General features: G+C 31.8%; 1 protein-coding gene across 1 annotated transcript in view; it reads left to right on the forward strand.

Moving 5' to 3' along the window:
- The window catches only part of PCDH10 (protocadherin 10), a 39,398-nt gene that overhangs the window by 11,214 nt on the left and 3,826 nt on the right, over positions 1–24,358 (forward strand). The window contains 1 exon segment of the mRNA XM_014455067.2: positions 1,598–1,901. Within this exon segment, the coding sequence (XP_014310553.1) occupies positions 1,598–1,901 (304 nt within the window).

Raw genomic sequence — 24,358 nt, forward strand, 5'->3', positions numbered from 1 at the left:
AAGCTTGGTGTTATTTCCTTCAGCATAGTCTATGTAATCAATTAATTTTAATTCATGGATAACTTATAGGGTTAGTAATTTTGCAAAATTAATTCTCTTTATTTTATATATACAGATGTTAACATATACATGTAAACAAATAAATCAGTATGTGACAGAATCCCATCAGGAATTTAAAACGTAAATTTGCTCAAGAACTCAAATCACTTATGATGTTTATGAAAGAAACAATCAAGTGTGTTCATTAAATAAATATTACTCTGTTGGTTAAACAAACAAGAAAAATCCCATGCAGACCAGACATGCATTTGAGTTTCTTACATACAGACCAATCCTACTTTGGTTATTTCAAATTGACCGTGTTTAAAGACATATTCAATAAATGTGTTACTATGTTTAGAAAAACATTAAAATGCTATCTTGGCTTATGACTTGTTTTTCTGCATTAGTGCTAATTATAAAAATGAATATCAAATAGTATTCTATAGTGCTCAAAATCGTTATGCTTTATTTAAGAAACTGAATGAGTTTTCTCGAGCCATAATCAGATAATATGTGATAGTCTTGTCAACCTATGGGAGACAGTGAAACTTGAAATTGACATTTGAAATCTTGATACAGCAAATCCTCACTTAACATCATTGATAGTTTCTGTGAAATGACTTATAATAAAACAGTTATAGCATAGGCCAGTTGATAAGAAAAAAGAAAACGGTTAAGTTCCTATGACATCTCATTGACATTACAATGAAATGATGAGACATTTTTCGAGGACCTGCTGTATTCCAGGATTAGTAAGCAAACTGTGCATTGACAAGGACCAGTTTTTTCCAATATAGAACAAGTAATAAGGTACTTGTCAATAGTATCTGCAGTTGACTGCCATTGCACTTGGTTACCTTGGTTTCACTAATTACAGGCATTTGTTCTGAATTTGTCTAAGTTGGTAAATGATAAGTGGTTTGTAGTAACATGGGCTACTAGAGTGTCATGGAGAATTACCTTTTAGGAAGTAATTTCCTGGGAACCTAGGGAAGCATGTTCTTGGCCACTGGTGAAATCTTATTTCATTCTTGTTATTTACTGCTTTATCAATATGCATGCCAGTTTTCTGTTGAATTTCACTTTTTGTTTCATGTTCAGATTTCAAAAGCTAAATATCAACTTTCGTGCTTTGCATATATTTTTCTCCAATTTTACTTCAAAGAAAAAAAAAGATGATTTATCATCACGAGAGATTGTGGATTATGAAAACTTAACACAATTTTTTTTTCTGTTATGAACTTCACCAGAGATTTTTTTAAAGTATTCCTTTTCTTTCTACTCACCATTTCCAAATTATTTTTAAAAATTTAGAGCCACTATATTTCCCCCAATACCGTGAGTAGTTTAGAAACATCTATCCCAGACACCTCTTTGCCCAAAGCCTTATCCTTAACAAAGTAATACAAAGAGATCGTGGGCTGTTCTTAGGTGAAGACAGGAACATTGTGAAGACTGGACATCACTCTGTGTGCTGCCTGTCATCTTTCAGGGCTGTGCCGCGGGCCACGTCGGTGCCGCCTACATCTGCAGTCTCTCTTTTTCCCGCCCCCAGGTATGGATCTCTTCTCCAACTGCACCGAGGAATGCAAAGCCCTGGGCCACTCGGATCGGTGCTGGATGCCTTCTTTCGTCCCTTCGGACGGGCGCCAGGCTGCCGATTACCGCAGCAATCTGCACGTCCCTGGCATGGACTCTGTTCCAGACACCGAGGTGTTTGAAACTCCGGAGGCGCAGCCGGGGGGAGGGTCCTTCTCCACCTTCGGCAAAGAGAAGGCCCTTCACAGCACGCTGGAGAGAAAGGAGCTGGACGGACTGCTGTCTAGTACACGAGCGCCTTACAAACCACCCCTATTTGAGTAAGTATTCCGAAAAAGGCTGTATCAAGTTGTTCCCCTTTTGCGGGAAAGAAAGTTCAACACGTCATGCTTCTTAGAAAACATAGAGGCGTTCAGATGGTCTTCAGAAAACAAGGGAGAACAGTGACTGCTGGACGCAGGCAGCACTTTACTGTGGAAAAACGAATTCCTGAACAGGCAGACAGGTTTCGGTGCTAGGACATGGTTGTTGACAACAATCAAAGGCAATACTTTGGATGTTGTTGGAAACATTTTTCAACTGCTCTTCATAGTTCCTGGGAATATTCCTCTCTTGCTTGCTTGGTTTCCATGCTGTTTGAAGGGCTTAATCCAGGTAGAAAGACATCTCTTAACACTTGAGGCTCTGAGGGATCTCATTTCTATGGATGCCAGCAGTATTGCTTAATCGCCCTTAACCACAGTAGCATCGAACACATCACCCTAAATTCAGAAACCAGTGCAGCCTTTGACCATTCAGCATGGGTGAGTAAGTAATATGTTGGTGTGGATTCAAGTCTGATTCAAACCAGAGGCACTATGTGATGAGAACATATCAATATAGCAATATTCTTCATTGATTTGAAATAATAGATTCTTCTAACATTGAAACTTAGATAATTTCACTCATTTCTTTCAATTTTGGGACCATATTCCCTAAGTGGGTTATTTTATACAACCACTGTGAAAAATAAAACTGCTTTGAGATTCTCTGTAGTTTATTTCCTTGGAGGATCTAAGAAATGAAATTATACTATTTATTGTCTACTACACAGGAATCTTTTAGTTAGTGGATAATTGCTACTGATAACTCAATATTTTGGTCAAACCATGTGAACTAATATTTCATGAGGATGCAATTCGTAACAAGTCAATCAAAAGATGACGTTTATTGTGTATAGCAAATCCATCATACATGATGTTTTCTTACTTTCATTGTCTAGTACAAAAATAAATAAATAAATCCTGGAACCATAAGCTAAAAACGAAAGATGAGATAGATTGCAGATGTAGCGTTACTTTTATTACTTATGAAATGGGAGGAAAAAAGAAAAAGTACTTAAAGGTAGAAGAACACTTATGTTAGTCGTTATGAATATAAATGTGAAAGGCATGGATTGGATGCACCGAGGACCTGGCTACTATTCTGGCCATTGATAATAAGAATACACAAGTGTCATATAACTAAAGATCTGCCATTGAATACATACATTGTGATGGCAACAAAGATCAAATGTTGTTTAATGAAGGATCATGTTCAGCTTTTCAAATTATTTAAAATGCAATTACCCTAGTATGATATAGCAATTTATGATTTCAGAACCAAAGAATTGTGCCTCCCTATAAATAATTGATAACTGTTTTGATTTATTTTTTAAAGTTATAAAATACAAGGAAAACACAAATACTTAAATATTGAAACATCTAATCTAATAATGAAGATGCAATTTAAATGCTAAAGTACTAAAGTTTAACTCACATATCTACACACACTAGTGATTTAAAGTAGCCTAAAATTAAATTTTAACAAGGGAGGACTATTATGCAGTCTTTGCCCCTCAAACTGAATTCTGGATTTTAAATTTTGTTACCAAAAAAAAGATTTTCCAAATTTTAAACAATATATTCTCAATTTAAATTAATAATACACATTATAGAGATACATTATCAATGATTTCAACACAAAAGGTCAAAGAGCATATGATTCATAGTAATTCAAATTTGTATTTCTAAATAAATGCATATATTTACTGTTGCTATATATCAATTGGTAAGTCTGCATCAAATATAGTGAAAAAATTGATTCACCTTCTTTTGTTCTTAGTATGGATTTTAAAGTTTTACATTCAGAAGTGAAAATTTAAGCATTTACGAATGTCTTTCTCCACTGACTAGTTTTTCTTTTTAATTTCAAGTTTCACAGTAACAATTTTATTAATGCAAATGTTAATGCTGCTTATATTTTAATGAAAATTTCTCTAATTCCTAAGAATCTAGTGTTTTCGTTTAGAAATCTAATTTTAGGGATTATGAAATATGTTAACTGTTATGTGTGTTGCTAGAAATCAATGAATGTGTCTATTATATTATCAAGAAAATTGCATTTGTTTGCGTATTATCCAAATATGTATTAGAATAAATTAGTTTTCAATAACAATTTATTTTTTCTGTTTAGCCAGTTCACATTATTCTAAATTTAGGGGATAGGATGAATTGTGACCTCGATGAAAAATAAGTAGAACAATAGTTATTTTGCTCTTACTTATATTGTCCTTAGTTCTTCATATAATTTTAATCGTGTCTGAATATTTTTAAAACTTCTAGTGTTTCATGTCATCTTAGACTCACACAATTATCTTTAAAATTACATCATGGCTCTGATTTAACAGGCATAGTCAATTATAACCTAATAATGCAAACTATAACCCAAAACCATTCCTGATCATTTTGCCCTCCAAATTCACATGATAATAGTTGTTAAAAGATGTATCATTTATCATTGGCAATGGAAATACCCTGATCTTCTAAATTGAAAAGCACATCCCTTATGTAATTAAAGAATCTAAAAATTGACTCTAATTATTTGCTTTTAATGAGAATGTTTAAATAATTATTGAGGTAGCAGTTTTTCTTTTGCTAAACTTGCATTTAGTTTTATAATGAACATAATGTACATTTTGATGTTCAGAGCAGTAGCTGTATACTTAGTTAAAGCTCTAAAAAAAGCTCAATGAGGCTACCGCTGTCATTTATGAAATGATGACAGGAAAATAGTGACATGCTTAATAATACAAATGAGATCATTGTTTATACCCAAGAACTTTCCATTTCTATACCTCTGATTGCTAAGGTTAAAATTGAAAATGGCAAGAAACCAATTTTTACACAAAAGTACGCGTTAAAAAATTGTATTTTGTGTTTATAACAGCATACCTAAATACAGTCTCATGTTTCCTTTTGTTTAAAGAAAAGATTCATGAGCGTATACACGAAGCATTTAATGAAAAAGAATCTATTTTTTTTTTAACCAGGAGTAATTTTGAAAACACATCTCTAAATACTTGCTCCTTAGTCATGAGCACTTTGTGAACATGCTCTTATTTTTGTTACAATGTCGTCATTTGCTAATACTCTGATAAGGACCAAAGTGACACACTTAAAAATTAAGAAAAGAAATTTAAACATGTAGAATATATTTATCATGAAATAAAGTCTACACAGTGTTGAGATTTATCTTAAAATGTTAATGAATTTTAGCGTAACCTCACCTTAAATTTTTATTAGAGTAATAAAAATACTTAAATCTTACTTTAACTTGTTTTCAGAAGATATCTTTTTTTTAGCTGTCTCCTATGATACTTCATGATGTTCCTTCTACTTGACTGTATGCTTTTTTTTTTTTTACATCCTCAGCATTTAAAAAATTTTATATTGTTGAAAGTATTATAGAAGTCCTTCTTTTTCCCCATTGATCCCTAACCAGCACCCATGGTTAGTCTCTGAGGTTTAAAAATAACCTATCTTTATGATGATGAATTGAAGAATTAGAATTATAGGCATCTTTAAAAAATAACGTAGTCTTTCAAATGACTCAATAAGTTATACATAAAACAATCTGGATTATCACAGCAAATAAGAACAAAAATAATTTAAGAATATAATTGGTAAAAGTTATTAATATAACTTAGAAAAACCCAATAGTTAAAACATCTTTAATATTATTTTTCAATCATTCTTGCTTATAATTTTGTCTTCACATTTTGATCAGATCTTGTAAGATTTTTGTCAGTAAATAAACATGTCTTTCAGTAAATAATCATCCTAAACAATACAGAAGTAATGATATAAGTATTAGAAAAATTGTTGATTTTTTGTCAATAAACATAGTCCCTAAGAATTGAAAAATTGAAGACAATCATAAGATAAATAATCAAAGAAATTTTATCTAAAATATATTTGTGAAAATTTTTCATTTATTAAAGTCATACAACAATAGATTATAAAGAATAAAGTGAGAAAAATACATTGACATACTAATTTTCAAAATTCTAAATCCATGACATTTCCTGCCTTCAAAGCATACCACATTTAGACTAGTCCTTATGTGCTGAAATATCATGCTAGCTGCTTCCTGACCTCACTTTAGTTTTGCCTACTTTTGAGCCTTTTTGAAATTTCAATGCTACTCATCCATGTCATAACGTAAGAAAAGATGTCGGAACTTCAAAACATTGCCTTTAAAATATTGCTGACATTTTACCTAGACTTTGTTTTTAGTAAATCTCCGATTGGGAAATTTATTTGGGGCATCTATATTAATTCCACGGAGCACTTGAAGTTTTTATTTGATTGGAATTGTAGAGCATGTTTTGTTTAGTCACATCTCTTCCAATCCCTTCATGACTTCAGGCTTCCTTCTGTACGTTTTCATGATTTCTTGAACTCAATAGTGTGGCAAGAACATATATAGAATTCAAAATAAAATGTCTTATTGATACACATTATCCTCATATTTACATACTCTTTTGTAGTGTTTTCTCTGAGATTTGTATATTCCTGTAATTTCATAAAGATAATCCACTTTATCAAGTATTAAAGTCCACAAATGCATATTTTTATATATGACCTTTTCAACATTTCTGTCTCATAGACCCATACATCACTAAATGGATGGACACCTTTTTTGGATTTTTGTCCTTTTCCAGCAGATATGTTTATTTCTGTTCACTTTTTTTTCAAGTTGTGCTACTTTTTTTTTATAATTACCTATTTCTGATATTTTTGTACTCTCTTCTTTATAAGTATATATCTAGATTCATAAACAACTGATTTTCTCACTTTTTTAGTGTATCTCATTGTGACAAATCTTTGGTCTTTGAATAACACCAGTCTTTCTATTTTTCCATTGAATTCCTTTTCTCATGAATTAACAATCTCTCATAATCAAAATCATTTGCTCTCCTCACCTCTGTGAGCAAGAATAAATGATAATTCAAGATATAAAAGTACCCAATCCCAATTTATATTCTCTATGTATCTACTGTTTAATTTAATGATCACTGGATTTTATGATAGTTTACTTTTTTGAAATAGTTCATCTATTCACATTTCATATAATTACTCCAGTTAACTGATTCAGCAGCTGACTAGAACCTCCCTATAACTTTAGATAAATGAGATATAATGTTACCTCATTTCTTACTCATTAGGTGTTGGTTAATGGTTTATCTCAACTAGTATGATTTAAAGTGAAAGCTATAAAAGTCTTTTGTAAGGTACAAATGTGAAGCAGAGAACTTTGCCCTCTGGCAATGTCTGTAGGCAACATGTTTTTTACTTATTCAGACATCAGTGCTTTTGTGACATCACTTCACTAAAAATGTGTACCTTCGGGTACATTAGAACTAGTAGTAATCAATACTCTTGGGGTATTGAGACTGATTACCCAGTTATATATATTATAAGTGCTAAATAATTATTGATGAGAAATGAATGAATGGATAAATAAATGAGTGTTTTTAAAGTACCCCAAATTTCTTTAATGCTGTCCTCACACTTTCCTTGACACACACACTTTTTGATATGTCAAGGGAAACTTTCTTTTTTTCTTCAAATTAAAACACGTTTTAAATTAGTTGTATTTCTCTCTAGCTCATACCTACATTTTTTGTGAGAGGAAGTAGAATTTGAATTCATTCAAAATATTAAAATGCACCTAACTAGGGTATTTGGTAAAATATGAAGTTAATATGAAGTTTTTTAATACTTTGAGATTTAAAATTTCTTTTGATTGGTTCCGAGAACTTATTTTATATCCTAAGAAAGAGTTAAATTTATTTTGTATTTATTGACATTCTTAGAATTGTAACTAATTCCTTTCTTACAGGGTCTGTGAGACAATCTCTCTTTTTTTTTTTTAACATATTTTATTTACTAGAAGCTTTCCTATTTTAGCTCCCATTTTTCATTAAACCAATAATTATATACTTTCCCCTGAATTAGCCACTTTTTTTTTATTTAATCCCCATGCAGGAGTTATTTATTTGCATATTCCTAGTTATATTATTGAGTTTTCATTGAGATACTTACAGTTAAATAAACTATTGTACATTTTTTTAAGGGAATATAGAGAAGACCATTGATAAAGGTAATTTATATCTTTATTCACTAGTTTACACTCCTTGGTATGTGAGTCTTCACCTATTATTTAATGCAGTTTATTTATGCATACTTTGCATATTTTTGAGTTAACATTTCACATATTAATTATATACCTCATTTTATATTACAGATCATTTCCATCCTCTTTCTTATTTTGCACATTGGAAATAACTTCATTTAAGCATTTGTCCATCATGTGAGCCTAACAAAGGAAGATTAGCAATTAAAATATAAATAGAATTATTCACTGAAAAGGAATATTTACTTGGGAATTTTTCCTGCCTCATCAAACTGAAGATTTATGAGTCTAAATTCATTAAGTTATAAAGATATTGTAAATAGTCCGGAATATAAAGATTCAATTGCTTATAAATATCATTAAACATCATTTAATACTCAATGTGCCAGACTTTTTTTGAATGAGTATGCGTCTTCTGAAATTATTTTAATAGAAATTAAGTGGTGTCATTTAGACAAGATAACTTGGAAACTGCTTTGGTCTGTGAGGTTCAAGATTGAATAATACCACTGAATAAAGACTAACCTCAGCATAATGAGTCAATTAAATGTTTCCCAAAGTATAATAAAAACCAGGGTAGTTTTATATGAATGTCCAATAAGAACCTCTAATTGGTGATCCCTAATTATCTACATCAGTTTACATGAGGAGAATAGAGGAGATTTGAAAAAAAAATCCCCAAATGTAATTACATACACATGGATAAAGATACAAACAAATGGTAAACTAGAAATTTTGTGAATAAAAATCAGAAGTTTGTTTCTGATTCTATAATTGGTACATTACATTTGACATTATATCACTTTATATTTATATATTATGCCTAGATGCATAACTGTATGTTTTGTCCTAGAAATACATTTTTAACTCCAAGAATTGAAAAGATTATATATGAACTTCATTTCAATGAAACTTCTATAATCTGTACAACAGACTTATCTAAATATCTAAATTACCAATGACAGCTTTTGAGTCACTGAGTTCAACAAGTGTTTATAAATGTTTTCTGCATTCTATTTTTATGATTCCATCATATGCACATTTGCACATATTTGCATCCTGTATACAGGCATTCTATTTTTAATTTAATTATATCTATTCATTACCAGAGAATGACAATGATTATGTTTACCACAAGAGTGAGTTTATTTAACTAATAGCTATTTAATTATCTGAAGCTGTTAACATGACAATATGGTGCTTGATGATAAACAGATAAGAGACAGAATTTTAGTCTGCTCCTTTAATTTTTAAGGTACTGGTTGAATATTTGAGGACCAGTTAATAATGCATAGGTAGCAAAATTAGCCATGACACTTCAGAAGAAATAGAGGTTTAGTTCCAGTGTTTATGTATTATGAGGAAGACATTATTTTTACTACTTGTAAAAATGTTGCAATCATTAGGGCTTCTTTCTCCTTTCAATGTTGGTATTAGCCAAAATTCTGCACTAGATCCCAATATTATAGGTAATATTGTTGGATATATCGTGGTATATTATATACATACTAGAAATATGACTTCAGTTTGTTATCAAGTGTTTCAAGTCTACTAACTATATTGCAGCTGAAAATTAGATAGTGACTACATTATTTAATAAAAAGCATATTTGCAAATGTTTTTGTCAAAAATTTTAAGCACATGTTTTAGAAAAGAAAAGACCTAAACATAGAAGTAATACATTAATCAAATCAATATCAAACATATATTTCCTGGATTAAATTTTGAATCACCCCAATTAAAGAAATAGCCAAAGTTGAGGAGTTCTCATATCATATTAAACATATCATTGGGTTTTGACTCAAAGTGCAGCACGTAGTAGAAAGAAAATATTGAGTCAACAATGGCAACAGTAGATAAAGTGAATATAATAGGTTGTTTTGATGATGTATACTTGATGATGTATGTAAGAAAAAATATTTCACATGTAGGTTTAATCAAAATGGTGGTAAGAATAGGTAGGAGAGTAAATGTTACAGTTTGACAGTTGCTATTATTTTATTCTTAGAAAATGTATAGAAAACTTGGAGACTGACTTTTAAAACTGGTATAAAATTCTTGCCCTGGCCAGTGTGATTCAGTTAGTTGGGCATGATTCCGGGCTCTAAAAGGTGAAAGGTGGCCAGTTGGATTCCAGGTCAGGGCACGTGCCCTGGGTTTCAGGCTACATCTCCAGTAGGGAGCATGCATGAGGCAGCTCTCACATTCATCTTTCTCCCTGTCTTTTCCTCTCTCTCTGAAAGTGAATAAAAATATTTTTAAAAATAAAAAACAAAATAAGATTAGTATAAAATTCTTGTACCTTTTTTTCACCATTAATAAACCTAATACCAGAACTAATCCCTTTGGAAGTCACAAATAGTGCTGTTTTAAGGTTTATTTGCCCCAGAATTAATTATTTGTCAGATGATTATATTGACATGAAATCTAGATATGTTTTGGTAGATATATCTTGATTTATCTCAACTTTTTTATTAGAACCATGACAATAGAGAACAATATTAGAATGATATTTAGTTCTAAATTATACTTTTTAAACATTTTGAAAATAATTGAAAAATTTAAGTATGTATAAAACACAGAGAATAAACTCTCCATTTTCTCCAGTTTAAACAATGATCAATTCTTTGCCAAATTTGTTTCATCCAAACGCTAACACAACTCCCCCTTCACTGAGATTTTTAAAGTAAATTCAGAGATCCTACTGTTTAATTATTAATATTTCAGCATATGTTTATTAAAGATAAAGTTTATTTTAGCATAACCACATTAACAATACTCTTCTTAATTTTTTCTATCCTTGTTATTCACATTACCACAGTTTTCTCATAAATATTATTTATATTTACAGTTAAGTTGTTGACTCATGATTAAAATAAGGTTCATAGATAGCAATTAACTGTTATTTTTAAACTTTTTATTAAAGAATACTACATATGTAGAAAAAGACAAAAATCATAGATGCATAACTCAAGAAATTTTCACAACATGAGAATGCCTGAATAATCACTGACCAAAATATTAACAAGGCTCTATGTTCAGTAGCCCCAACAGTACTAAGTATCTCATTAAGCCCAGAATTTCACCCCCTTCTACTTGGCTACTACCTCCCAAGCAATTACCACTATTCTGGCCTCTAACCAAAAATAGTTTTGGGGGGTTTTAAAATTTATATAATTTGACTAAATGAAATAGTGAGTATATTTGAGTCTCATTAAATTTTATTAGCCATTTATTCTCTCTGGTAATATAAGGAAGCAGTTAGCAGAGCCCATATGTACCAGCATATAAATTAAAAAGACAGTTTAGTTCAGATGAGTTCTCCTTGGATCTAATGTTTCTTATTATCTTTGGAGTGTTCAAGTCTAGTCTTTTAGAAATGTTTGCTACTCATCTTTATATCTTTCTTACTGTTTGAAACATAATATGATATTTAGTGCTGTTTTATAGAAACAAATATTTCAATATGTTAACTTGAATACCAAATTGTAACAAAAGTGTAGAGAAATTCAAATGTCTGTATTTCACATTTCTTTCAGCCTAGATTAGAGGATTGTGAGAAATTGGAGACTGTGATGCTTAAAAGAGACGGAATACAGTAAAGAGATTAACATTTTGGGAAAGAGCTTATCTGAGGAGAGTTTAAAAGGATCGAGGAAGGGAACATTGAGAAGAAAAGGGGAAGGGGACATAACAAATGTTAAGTGGCTAAACAAATACTACACAAGTGAGAGAGTGATCAATCTGTCTTTATTGAGAGCAAAGAAAAGAGAAAATGGATCTATATTGCATCCTGAGAGATTGAAAGTACACATTATAGAAAATGTACTGCCCCCAGCATTGGCATTTGCTCCTGAGAGATGAGGAAACACTTCACCTAGTTTGTAACTTTACAAACTAGGAACATACACCTGTGCCCTGTGATGTGGAGGAATAGCACTTACTAGCCCTGCGATGTATTTCCCGCAGGACGCTCTTCCCAAAACTGGGGCTGCTAACGGAGTGAGGCTTAATTTCACCGGAGGACGAAGGAAAGGCAATTAAGAAAGCCTTGTGGGATTTTTAAAATTAATTAATTATTTTAATAGTTTGCAATCAAACATTTTTGTATTAGTTTCAAGGTGTACATCACAGCGGAAAGGCACCCATATAGGTTACAAATGATCCCTCCCATAATTTAAGAGCCCATCTGCACCATAGATAGTTATTACAGCATTGTTAACTATATTCCCTATGCTGTGGTTCACATTCTGCAAGCCTATTTTGTAACTAACAATTAGTATTTCTTAATCCCACCACCAAGAAAGCCTTGGTTTTTATATATTTCCTTTCCTTCCTGTTTCTATGTGGATGACTTATCTTTCCTACTTTGGAATTTTGAAAATTAAAAAATTTGGTTTCTTAAACCCTTTTTTCCCTTCACACCTTGTATTGCTAAGGATGATAAATGTCCAGGAACAAAAATGAAGAAATTGTAGTTTTAGAAAAAACTTGGGGAAATGTGTAGAGTGCAAAAGCTGGGTATGAAATTGCTTATTGCATGTATAAGTAACAGATTTTGTCTATTAAAAGCATAGATTTTACAACTTGAAGGTGTAAGACTTCTTATCCATAATAACATTTATAAAAGACAGATGATTATAGATTTAAAAAGTGTAATTTTATTTGCTAAGTATTGCATCGTCCTTTTACTATGTTGGTTTATTTCTCTTATAATAAGAATTTTCTACTTCTGTTATTATACAATCCTCTGTGGAATTTTAAGGAAAATTTTTGGTTTTTCTCAGATACTGTGAGATGGCTCACAATTAAGCAAAAATGAAACAGCCATCATTAATAATTCAAGGTCAATCTGCTTACTCTCTTTAAGCCTAAAAGTAATACATGCTTTCTTAATTATTTTGGAGGATATAATAAGCAGGATATATGATTATTATGTTTTGGTTGAAATTTTGGAGAGTAAATTAAAATGTAGTTAGTATTAGCTTAGTAATGTGGAACTTTAAATTAATCTCACAGCTAAAAATATAACAAAAGGGAAAATAATTGTTAGCTAAACATTAATGCTAAATTTAATAATAATAGTATTATACTACTGAGTGCCCATTTTATAGGCATGAGAAGATGAAATAAGACATAACCAATTTCATAAATACACAACCAGTGTTACAAAGTGATAGTTATTCTCATCATTCAAGGACCATGAAATAAGCCCTATGAATTTCAGGCTATAGTAAATAATTTTAGAATTAGATACATTAATATTTTTATTATGTAAATATATCTAATTTTATATAGGCAAAGAGGTTGTTTAGTATTAGACAACATAGTGCATTCTAACTTTTTTGAACCTGAATTAAGCTAAGGGTTTGGAAAATTTATATTTTCAAGTTATGTTTAATTTATATTACGGAATGGTGTGAAGATAATTATTTCTCAAATTATAACAGCAAAATATTGTTTCTTTTTTTATTTTTTCAATTCCTAATTTGCACTCAGGAATGAGGTAGCATATTTTAATTCCATAAAAATCTATCATTATTGTGCATTTATAGTATTAATATAGAAGTATATTTTAAAATGTTTAACTACAACTATCCTGTTTAACTGACTCAAAAAATATGGTCTATGATTGAAATTACTAGGAAAGGTAATTTTTAAAAAAATGCAGGCTTACATTAGAATTTTTTTTAGGAAATACCTGACATTGAAAAATTTAATTTTCATCTCTCACTTAAGTTTGAGCTTGAGTTCTGGAACATGATCTTTGGGAGCTTAAATTGTTTGCTTTGTAGGAATTTTTCACAGAAATTATGTTTCTATAATACCTATAAAATGTGTGCTAGTATATCTATTATGAAGGAACATTATTTGGGCTTTAAATAAAAACACTTAAGGTAGTTTACAAAGGGCATATTTTATTGCTTAAAAGTTAATTTTAAGTTCTTTTTTAATCTTTAAAGGTAACATTTCAGTAACTTTCTAATTTCAGAGGGATATCAATAGGTTCTATTACTCGTAGTACTAATGTTTATTGCAAAGCAGTGACATAGTAATTCAGAACTGAAAGTTTTTAACCAGCTGCCATCGGTTGTTAAAAAACTACTGACAGTGTGATACATATTAAGGAATACTCATTGTTGAGCATGCACAGTGGTCTTCAGGGTTGTTCGCCCTAGAACTTGGTTATGTAATTGTTCCCAAGGCTTACTGTATAGGAAAATGATCATGGCTCATGAACTCATCACAGACTGATGTGAAAATATGATCACTATCCGTCAGGAGCATCAAAATGCTCCTGGAGATATCCACCGGAAAATGAGAAATACTGGTTGAGCATAAAAAGGGCATGAGATCAACTTCATTATTAGTGATCACAGGTAGCCTCATTCATCCTCATTTAATCAAAAGATATTGCACCTCCTGCACAGATCAAAATACTCATCAGGCCATTTCAGTGTAACCTGCCCTGGTCGTCATAGAAACACTCAAAAGCATTTTAAATTCTTGACATCCCCTGCCTCAAACCTCATGCAAACCACCAGCCCTTCTTTAAGGTAATTTTGAAAAATATGACTAAAACAACCTCAGACATAGTACAGTACTAGTGAAAAGTTTTCAACTCCTTTTATGATGTACATGAACCTGCTTCTCAGTTGGACTGTGATGTCCTTAGTAAATACTTGGAAAACACTCTAGTCATTATTTTCAGGCTAAGTTTTCCTAAGCATCATTAATTTTACTTATTTTGACTTTAGAACTTTTAATTTCAGAAGAAAATGTCATGTACTTCCTTTTGGACTTGTAACCTACTACAGAAGTACAGGAATGGGCTTTACTCCCGCCCTCGTGTCAGAGAAGTGACGTGGTGTAGTTAGGACCTCCGGTTACGGGGCCAGTCTACCAGGTTCCAACACCGATCCATTCAGTTACCAGCTGCGTGACCTCGGTCATTTCTTTAACCTTCCTGTAACTCATTTTCCTCATCTGCGACATACATCCTCAGAAGCTCATTGTGGAGATTAAATTATTTAACGTATTTAAGTCCATGAGTATCTGGACCAAAGGAAGCACTCATTAAGTGTTCAAGGCAACCATATACGTATTCAGTTAAAATTGGAACAATGACATCAGCCTGATACGGAGAAAATTAAAATTCTGGGCTAAAATAGAACTAATCACGCTCTCTTTTATACTCCCAGGGGAAAAAAATCAGACTCCAAATGCTCTTTTCAAAATATATCACTATTTTACATCTGCAGTATATATTCTTTCACATAATACATGTTTTAAAAGAACAGTATCCATAGTCGGCCCCCTCCTTTTTTTTTTTTTATCAGTGAAACCAATGGAATAGATAGAATACAACCAAAGGTGTAATGCCTAGAAAGATTGTTTTGTTTGTTTTATGATGATGTTAGTCATAAAGCTCGGTGATACATTTTTAATTTTATATTCTCATTATTTTACTACTGCATTTACAATGAGTGATGACACTTGCTTATGTACAATAAACAGTAAATGCAAGCTGATAAAAAGTACTCTTTTTTGGAACAACAGGTTTTTATTTTAGTATCGGCAGCGGCACATTGTATAATGATTAGAAAAATTTTAAAAAATTGTAACTCTTCAGATCAAAATTTTTAAAGTGATACAAATAGCCATATTCAATTTGATTTAATCTATGTTTGTACAATTTTACTGGCCTATTAGTGGAAATTCTGGCCTTGGACGGGGCATTGTTACCTCAGAGTTCTGATATCCCCAACTGAGGGTCGCTGATACCCTCAAATCATCTCACAAAGTAAATAAAAACAGCCTGTTAGTGTAGAAAATTGGCTCTTTCTATAAGATGTATGAAAGATATCTGTCTGCCATAAATCAGTATTTGAACAGAAGCTCAGATATCTTCTTCCTCCTTTTTCTTCAATAAAATTATATTATCTGATAAACCCGGTAGTCACAGTCAGCCTTATATTTATATTTTTGAACCTTTGTCTTTCAAAGTCAGATAAAACTAGCAAATGATGTCAAAAACCCATTTAAGAACTGCCTGAAAAACTGCCCAAATTTTACTTTCTGATAATGTTTATCCACTAGACTCTCTGTGCAATTCTCATGATGTTTTGATTCTGCGTGTCTTCTACTTTCTGCCTTTCACATCAGTTTCTTCCAGCTATGGAAAAAAAATGAAGTTTTAAAACAAACTTGTTGTTTTTTATTTAACATATCTGTGAATAAAGTGAAAAATGTCTTTTCTTCTTTTTTAGCTTTTCCAAAAGGTATTTTTATTGAGTGCTTCCCATGTCCCCAGCATATTTAATTTTCACAGCAATTTTTTTCAGGCAGTTATTGGTGGCAGTTATTGGTGTCCCCATTTTAGAAATGAGAAACCTGATTGAGGGAAGTTAGGGTAAGCAGCTAGAAAATGGTGAAACTGAGATATAAACCCGTCTCTTATTCTCCGTCCCTGTCAGCCTGCCTATTGCAACATCACTATTAAAGTGGAGAGTATGTTATTTTATATTCTGCTATTTTAAATTTTTAATTATTATTACACTTATTGGGGTAACACTGGTTCGTAAGATTATATAGATTTCAAGTGCACATATTGCATTGTGTGCCCACCACCCAAAGTCAAGTCATCTTCTGTCACCGTATGTCAACTGTATGAAGCATTTTCTCTGGTTATCAAAATATGCTTGTTTTCAATGATTCCATGTACTTTTAAGTTGTTCTATCTCATTCAATGAGTAAAATATTTACTTTACTAGAATAAGATGTCTCTGATTATCTTTGGGAAAGATCCATTAGAGGGCAGTCAAGGTAGAATTTACAAAAGTCTACTTTGAAGCCAAAATTGGAGCATAACCGCATGGTTTTAAGTGATGGAGAAGAAGGACCCCATGGGGTACAGAGTTGCCTGAACAGAAGTGTGAAATTAGAGAGAAAATTAACATGGAAAAGTGAAGATTCTAGACTGCCAAATCTATAAAACAAATTTAAGGGGAATAGTAGAACTTAAAGTTTGAAAGTTACGTTTTGGATAGATTAAGACATGTTTTGAATAATAATACCAACAGTAAATAGTTGGTATTACCAACTGTTAAGAACTTGTTATGAATCTGGCAATATTTAAGAACTTTTCAAATACTAATCCATTTCAACCTTACAATACGAAATGAAATAGGTATTGTTACTCTCTGAATTTTACAGATTATAGAATTAAGAAAAGAGATAACTTGACCATGGTCTCATGGCCAGTAAGGGAGAGCCAGGCTTTCATTTGAGGCCATCGGATTCTAGAATAAGCATTTGTAACCAATTCACTACTTGAATCCCAGGCTAAAGAAATTGGACGCTATTCAGAAAGTCAGTAAATATTAGTTGTATGGAGTTATATTTTTGTTTTTGTTTTATAGTAGAGTATTGCAGTTGGCAGGCTTTGTGGTCATAAAGGCCTGGTACACAATGAAAATGAAAGGATTATTATTAAAGAAATTTTGAAAAAATATCTATAGCATTAGAAATCTAAGCATAGCAAAAAAAAAGGTGAAGAAAGCAGTTATCAAGAATGGTTCTCCGACTGGATGATTGGGAGAAGATTGTATTCCCAATGCTATTACTATTACTTCTACTACCAACACTACTACTACTATTACTACTACTAACAACAATAATAAAGTTTATGTGCTGGGAGGGAATCAGTTTTGAAAGGAAAAAGTGTACTTTCTTTTTTAAATTAAGAACTTTGGGAGTAAAAGGACGCATGAAGATAACTGAAAATACTAGTAGATTGAGATAGATAATAAATGATAGATATAGATAGATAGATAGATAGATAGATAGATAGATAGATAGCAGGGGTTATTTATTTTGGGATAGGAAAGTCTTGATCCAATATACCTGACCTGTAATCACTAGAAATATGATATTTTGAATGCCATAATTAAAATCATCACTGTGTCTTAACCATTTCTGTGAGTTGCAGACCAGATGTTTCATAGGGTGAGATTTACTTGTGTGTCTCTCTGTGAAAGAATTAACAGGAAAGCAATATTTTCTTTTTTAAGGAGTTTCAGTTTCACAGTTATAAAATGAATTTAACATTAGTTTATGATCAATATCTGCCTTATATTTTCTTTGTTAAAATTTGCAGGGAAAATGTTCCATATTTTTCTCTAGGTTTTGTTTTTGTTTTTAATGCTGTTGTCACTACCCAGGGCTTGAGATAATGGGATAGAATCACTTCCCTGAGCAGCTCATTTTACCACTTTTTTTTTCCTTTCACAATTATCCTTAGAATTGAATTATCAGCCACAAACACCCAGACAGTCATTTTGAGTGCCAAATGTTTTGCTAAATTTGGAAGATTTAGGGTGTTGAAATGCAAACTATTTCCAGATATGTAAAGTATAAACCCTGGAACCACTTCTGGGCTCAGTGAGAAGACACGTATATTATCTCTTGTGTTCCCCTGCCTAGCTTATTACCAAAATTAGCAAGGATCCCAATCCTTTTGCATCTGGCTTTTCTGTCAAATAATTAGAGTATTTATTTGTATCTATAGATACTTGACTTCCTTATTGCCTTTAAAATTTTCGAGAGGCATTCTCAAAATTATGTGTCACAATAATGTTTACATTTTACTTGTTTTAAAAGTTTTAATCTATTTTTAAATTTAAAATCTGACTACAAGTTTTGCTTTATGTCATTCAGTAATTGTCAGCTTCTTGATACACCCATGTTCCAGGCCCTTGTACTTACACACATTCTAATCTCCCTGGGGAATGCTCCTCACCACTCTGCTTGGCCCTCTCTCACTCACTCAAGATTTTACCTTTTGAAAAAAATATAAATTTTTTGATTTTTTACAGAGAGGAAGGGAGAAGGAGAGGGATAGAGAGTTAGAAACATCGATGAGAGAGAAACATCGATTCAGCTGCTTCCTGCACACTCCTTACTGGGGATGTGCCCACAACCAAGGTACATGCCCTTGACCGGAATCGAACCCAGGACCCTTCAGTCCGCAGGCCGACGCTCTATCCACTGAGCCAAACCGGTCAGGGCAAGATTTTACCTTTTACCTTTGAGAATCCTCCCCTCCCCCAAAGAGAATATGCATTCTTCTGGTAACTTCTTTTAGATTTTTTATACAGGATTGCTGTTTTAAAATATCTTGTAAAACAATTGTTTGTCTGATGGACTGTTAAATCTTTTAGAGAGAATCCCTGTGTATTCATTTCAGAGTCTCAAGTCCCAGAACGCTGTCTGGAGCAAAATAAACACCCATAAACGCTTATAGACAACATCAATGAATCCGTAAATGAAACATCCTGAAACTAAGGAAGCAAGTGCATTTTTTTTTCTCTTTAGTAATCTAGGCATCTTCCTGACTTATATAAACTAATATAATTATAGTAATCTCTGAATGACACAACAAAACAAACAACACCCAAAACCTAACCATCTCTGCTCCTAACATACTCCACCCTGATTTCATCATCTTTCAACCTTCCATGATTTCCATGTTCTTTTTATTCTGACCTTGGCCTTAGTTCTTTTATTCTTTTTTTTTTCTAATTGATCACTTTCTCTTTAACAACTCCTTAAGCCTCATATTTCACCATCACTGACTGCTAATTTCACTAATCGATGTCTGTTCAATTGTCTGTCACATATAATTTACAAACATATATGTAAACATTAAGTAAGTATATGGTAATCTTAACCATGAACATAAAAGGGATCGTTTGTAGATACTGATCATGGGCAGGAGGTTGTTGATAAGGGTAACTTTGCCTAGAGGTAGTTTATCTGATTTTCCTTTAGCTTTCTTGGCTTTACATGTAACAGTTTTTAAGTGTGGGGTGTTTTTACTCATCATGATAATCCAATAAGTTATTTTCAATGTTTTTTTCTTAGATATGTATGTTTTTTTATGGCTTCATGGTATCTAATGAGAATATGAGATACTTTTAAAAAATAATGATACAAAATGTTGGTTATTTTGGTGATACCTTCATTATAATATATGTAGGTGGGTTTGTATTTTGTCATATTTTGATAATGATATAGATATTTTATATATAAAAAATACATTGCCGATACTATTTAACCAGAATCTTTTACTAGCCCCAACAAAGGTTGATTATTTAAAATTTTAACTTTTTCCTAGATTTATTATATTTTTCATAGATAATTCATATATAACATAATGAATAATCTTATTTTATTATGTGATTAAATGTTTACAGTAATTAAGATGAAGCCAATCAAACACAAAGTTTAAAGTTCTGGAATGTAATAGAAATATTTAAGGATCTAAATCTCGTCATTTAATTAGAACATAACTAAAGTGATTTTAAACCTTAACAAGCATGATATAATCTTATTTCAACAATTTAGCACTTTTGTGATGGTTTTTAAAACTGAATTTGATTCACTGCCTATCCCTGTTCAAATCTCTAATTATCAGATGTTATGTTAACTTTAAAGGTAAGAAGTTTCTAGGATATTACTAAAATTGAAATGTATATGTAGGGCTAGAGTTTAGAATAAATGATTTAAAATTATGTTTACTATGCAAAGAAGAGTGAACATTTTATCTAGTATGTTATATTTATCTCACAAAGCAAATAGTTCACTCCACACAAGGTTAAAATTTAAAAATAATTTAAGTAACAATTAAACATGTACTCATGTATGATATTTAAGCAATAAGTCATTGAATATAAATTTACATTTTAGATAATTTTATTTCTTTATCTCCTTTTGAACTCTGACATTTTATTTTAAAATATTTTTGGTAGAAATATGCATGAAATTTGTTACAGGAACTATAGTGTTACAAAATTATTAGAAAATATAGTGCAACATTTTTCTAGAAAACAGGTAACATTTGCCTCAGTGGCAACTAGCATGTCACCTGTGGTGTTGCCTTGAGGACAGGTGGCCAGTTTTAACAAATATTGTACATAACACCAAAATATTGTATGGGGCATATGTATACTAACAAATTAGTCCTTATTTACCTGAAATTCAAATGCAGCTGGCCACCCTGTATTTTATCTGGCAACCTTCCTCAAGGTGTTATTGAAGCCTATATGGTCACGGTTTCTAACCTGCTTCAGTGTGGGAGTGTTTTTCTCAATACAGAAAAACAGTGGTCAGCTTTTACTTCTCAGTGTGTCAGCATGTCAGCATCCACTGAGCCAGCAATTCCTGTTTTAAATCTGTTTGTTTTGACATAGAAGTGACTGTAGTATGTTCGGGGAAACCAGATCAAGTATATGAAATAAATAGCCATGCTTTTGCACACAGTTTCTAAGTCGTTTATGTTGCATGTGTCTTTTTAGAAAATAAACATATAAATTACAAGTATTTTATGTACCAACCAAGAAATTTTCCATTTGTTTTTGTGGCTTTACTGCCTAAGTTTTTGGTTAAATTATTTTGAAACATTACCCCTGTTTAAAAGGCTATTAGTAGTTAATAAATTAGATACAGGGCTATGTCGTTTTCAAATGAGGGTTTTACATACTTGTTTTTTATGGTTCAATGCTAGAATTCATGCTTGGTTTTCATACTAGTTAGTTAACTTGTAGTTGGTCTCATATTGTGATACAATGATGTCATTTGTTGCAAATAGATCTATATAGGTGCAACCTCCCTATACTTATAGGAATAACCAATCCCATTCAGGAATCTTCCTTGCCTCCTGCTTTGAAAATTAATGTTAATTTCAACCTTACAGGAAGTAAATAATTTGATCTCCTTATAATGTTGTTTTGAAGTAAAATACTTGAAATACAAGTATCTAAATGTCAATAAATATTATCAGCTCCATAATTATCAAAGGAAAAAGTTAGGACCAATTATAAGGAACATATGGCTATCTTGTTAGAATCTTAGATACTAACTTAAATAAAAGTATCTTTGTCACTATTAAAGTAACATATAACTTTATTATACTTAGAATGAATTGTCTCCAAAAGAAATTACAAGGGTACACCTTTGCTATGTGAAAGATATGATTTCAGATGGTTCTGGAACAAATCAGAGCTTAGTAAATTATGGTACAGAATCTCAGAAAAGTTTTCTATGATATTATAAAATGGAGAGCAATATATATTAGAGTTTCATTTCCTAGATATATGCAAAAGTAGGAGTGGAGCATCTACAAATTAATCCAGTCTCCAATTTTGATTTTAAGATACTATGAGGCAAGGAGGTTATGTTTATCAAAGAGAATCTGGTATAGTGGCCAAAGTGTTCAAGATAGGGCTACATCCTATTGTTTATTTTTCCCTTTAGGAAAAAAAATGTTAAGCTTCTAAAGTACAATTTTCAACATTTCTAGAAATGTTTAGAATAGACCCCTTCAATATATAGAATTCTATACAAGTAAATTATCATAGTAAGTTTTGTAAACCAATAATTTAAGAGTTTAATATTTTTAGTGTTTAAGAAAGATATTGCCAATTCTCATGTCTCGATGGAAAAGTAATGCATGATTACTGTGTCTTTTGAAATCTTACTCAAATCAATTCAGATAATGATAATAATCAAAATATATTGTCTCATTAAAGGAGTTGATACACTATCGCTGGTTTTTGTGGTAGAGTTCAACGCACTCTTAATTAATATAATTATTTAGAGAGAAATAATTTTAAACTGAACAAAATTAAGTTACTATAATTACACGATCCTGTTAAAAGTTTTGGTGGCAGCCGGCATGGCCACAGTCATTCGGAGTAGATATTTCCTTTTGAACCAGTTGTAAATGTGCATTGCCTTTGTGAGAAGATAGTTTTCCATTACTTACACACACACACACACACACACACACGCACACACACACACAGGGATTTATAAAAGCCTGTGGGTCCTCTGTTTAGAAGGCACCCCGTGATGTTTCTGTCTTTCAGTTATGATCCGCTTTTTCACAGCGAACAGAGAGCAGGTGTTTCTGGCTTCTCCAAGGGGTGATGGGCTTAAACTCGTGTATGCCAGCTTCGCCTCCGATATAAAGAAGTGTCCTGATGGGAGGCTCATTAAAATTTGGATGAGCTCCGGGGTCCGTTACTGATCTCAGCCCCTGAGTGTTTCACTGTGGTGGAGAGGCTCAGTCACCTGGGATGTTTGAAGGCCGTTCTTTCTTTCCGTTGCAGAAATGGATTAGATCGTCTCACAAGCTTTATTTATTGCTTGAGCTTCTAGTTTATACTGTCAAAAAGTATAAAGGCTCTTTGGCTTCCTGCTATGCAAGCATAGGAATGTGAATATTCAAATTATTAAATTGTCATCGCAGTATATTGCACAGAGTTATTTTCCCAGGCTATTATGTTACTATACATGATGTAAAAAGGATATCAGTACAGAAAATCGTACAATTGTTTTGCAACATACATGTTTACACTCATTCTTCTTGTCATTCATCAGAATGTTTAAGAGTTCCATAATTTAATATCATACTTTACAAATTATCAAAGGCAATAAGAGGATTCCACAATGTAAGGCAACATATGCATCATGAAACTTTCATTAAAATTATATATAATGTTAGATATATATGTAATATACATACTAAATATACACACACATATATGCTAAATTATAAGAAGGTATGCATTTGAATATCTCTTTTCCACAGAGTGATTTTTACCTGTAGTTCAGATAGTAAGATAAATGTCTTAAATGTAGCATTTCTATGACTCACTATGAAGAATAAATGCAGTGAATGAATAAACAGAGGTAAAAAGGAATACTAACAGTCTCTTTCTTATTACTTTGGATTTGACCAAAAAGAAAATCTTTCATCCACATCAAGTGACCAGTTCCCCACATATGTTGATGAATAGCCAGAGGAAAATGCATTTGTGAAATTCTCCCACTAGGCTTGGTTAATTCCAAAACATATAGAATATATTAGAAAGCAGAGAAACTCAAAATAGTTGACCCACTCTTTGCAGCCTGAAATGTGTCAGCAAATGCACAGTCATCATAGCTAACACTGTGGAATAACTGTCTGAGGCATGGACTCTAAAATGTAATAACATTGATTTAAAAAAAATAATATTTGTGTGTTACTTGTCCATTATGAACTCATACAGTCCCAAAACAATAATGGTTACTCAATATTCAAACCCACTCCTTAAAAACCTTGAAAGAAAATGTGTGTGATGTGACTTTAGTAATAATATCACATTTCATTTTCTCTAGTTTATCGGACAGTGCTTCACCTTTGGCAAATCAGCTTCTGTAATGAAGGAAATCC

Source organism: Myotis lucifugus, unplaced genomic scaffold (genome assembly GCF_000147115.1).
Source record: "Myotis lucifugus unplaced genomic scaffold, Myoluc2.0 scaffold_1, whole genome shotgun sequence".
NCBI lineage: Eukaryota > Metazoa > Chordata > Mammalia > Chiroptera > Vespertilionidae > Myotis > Myotis lucifugus.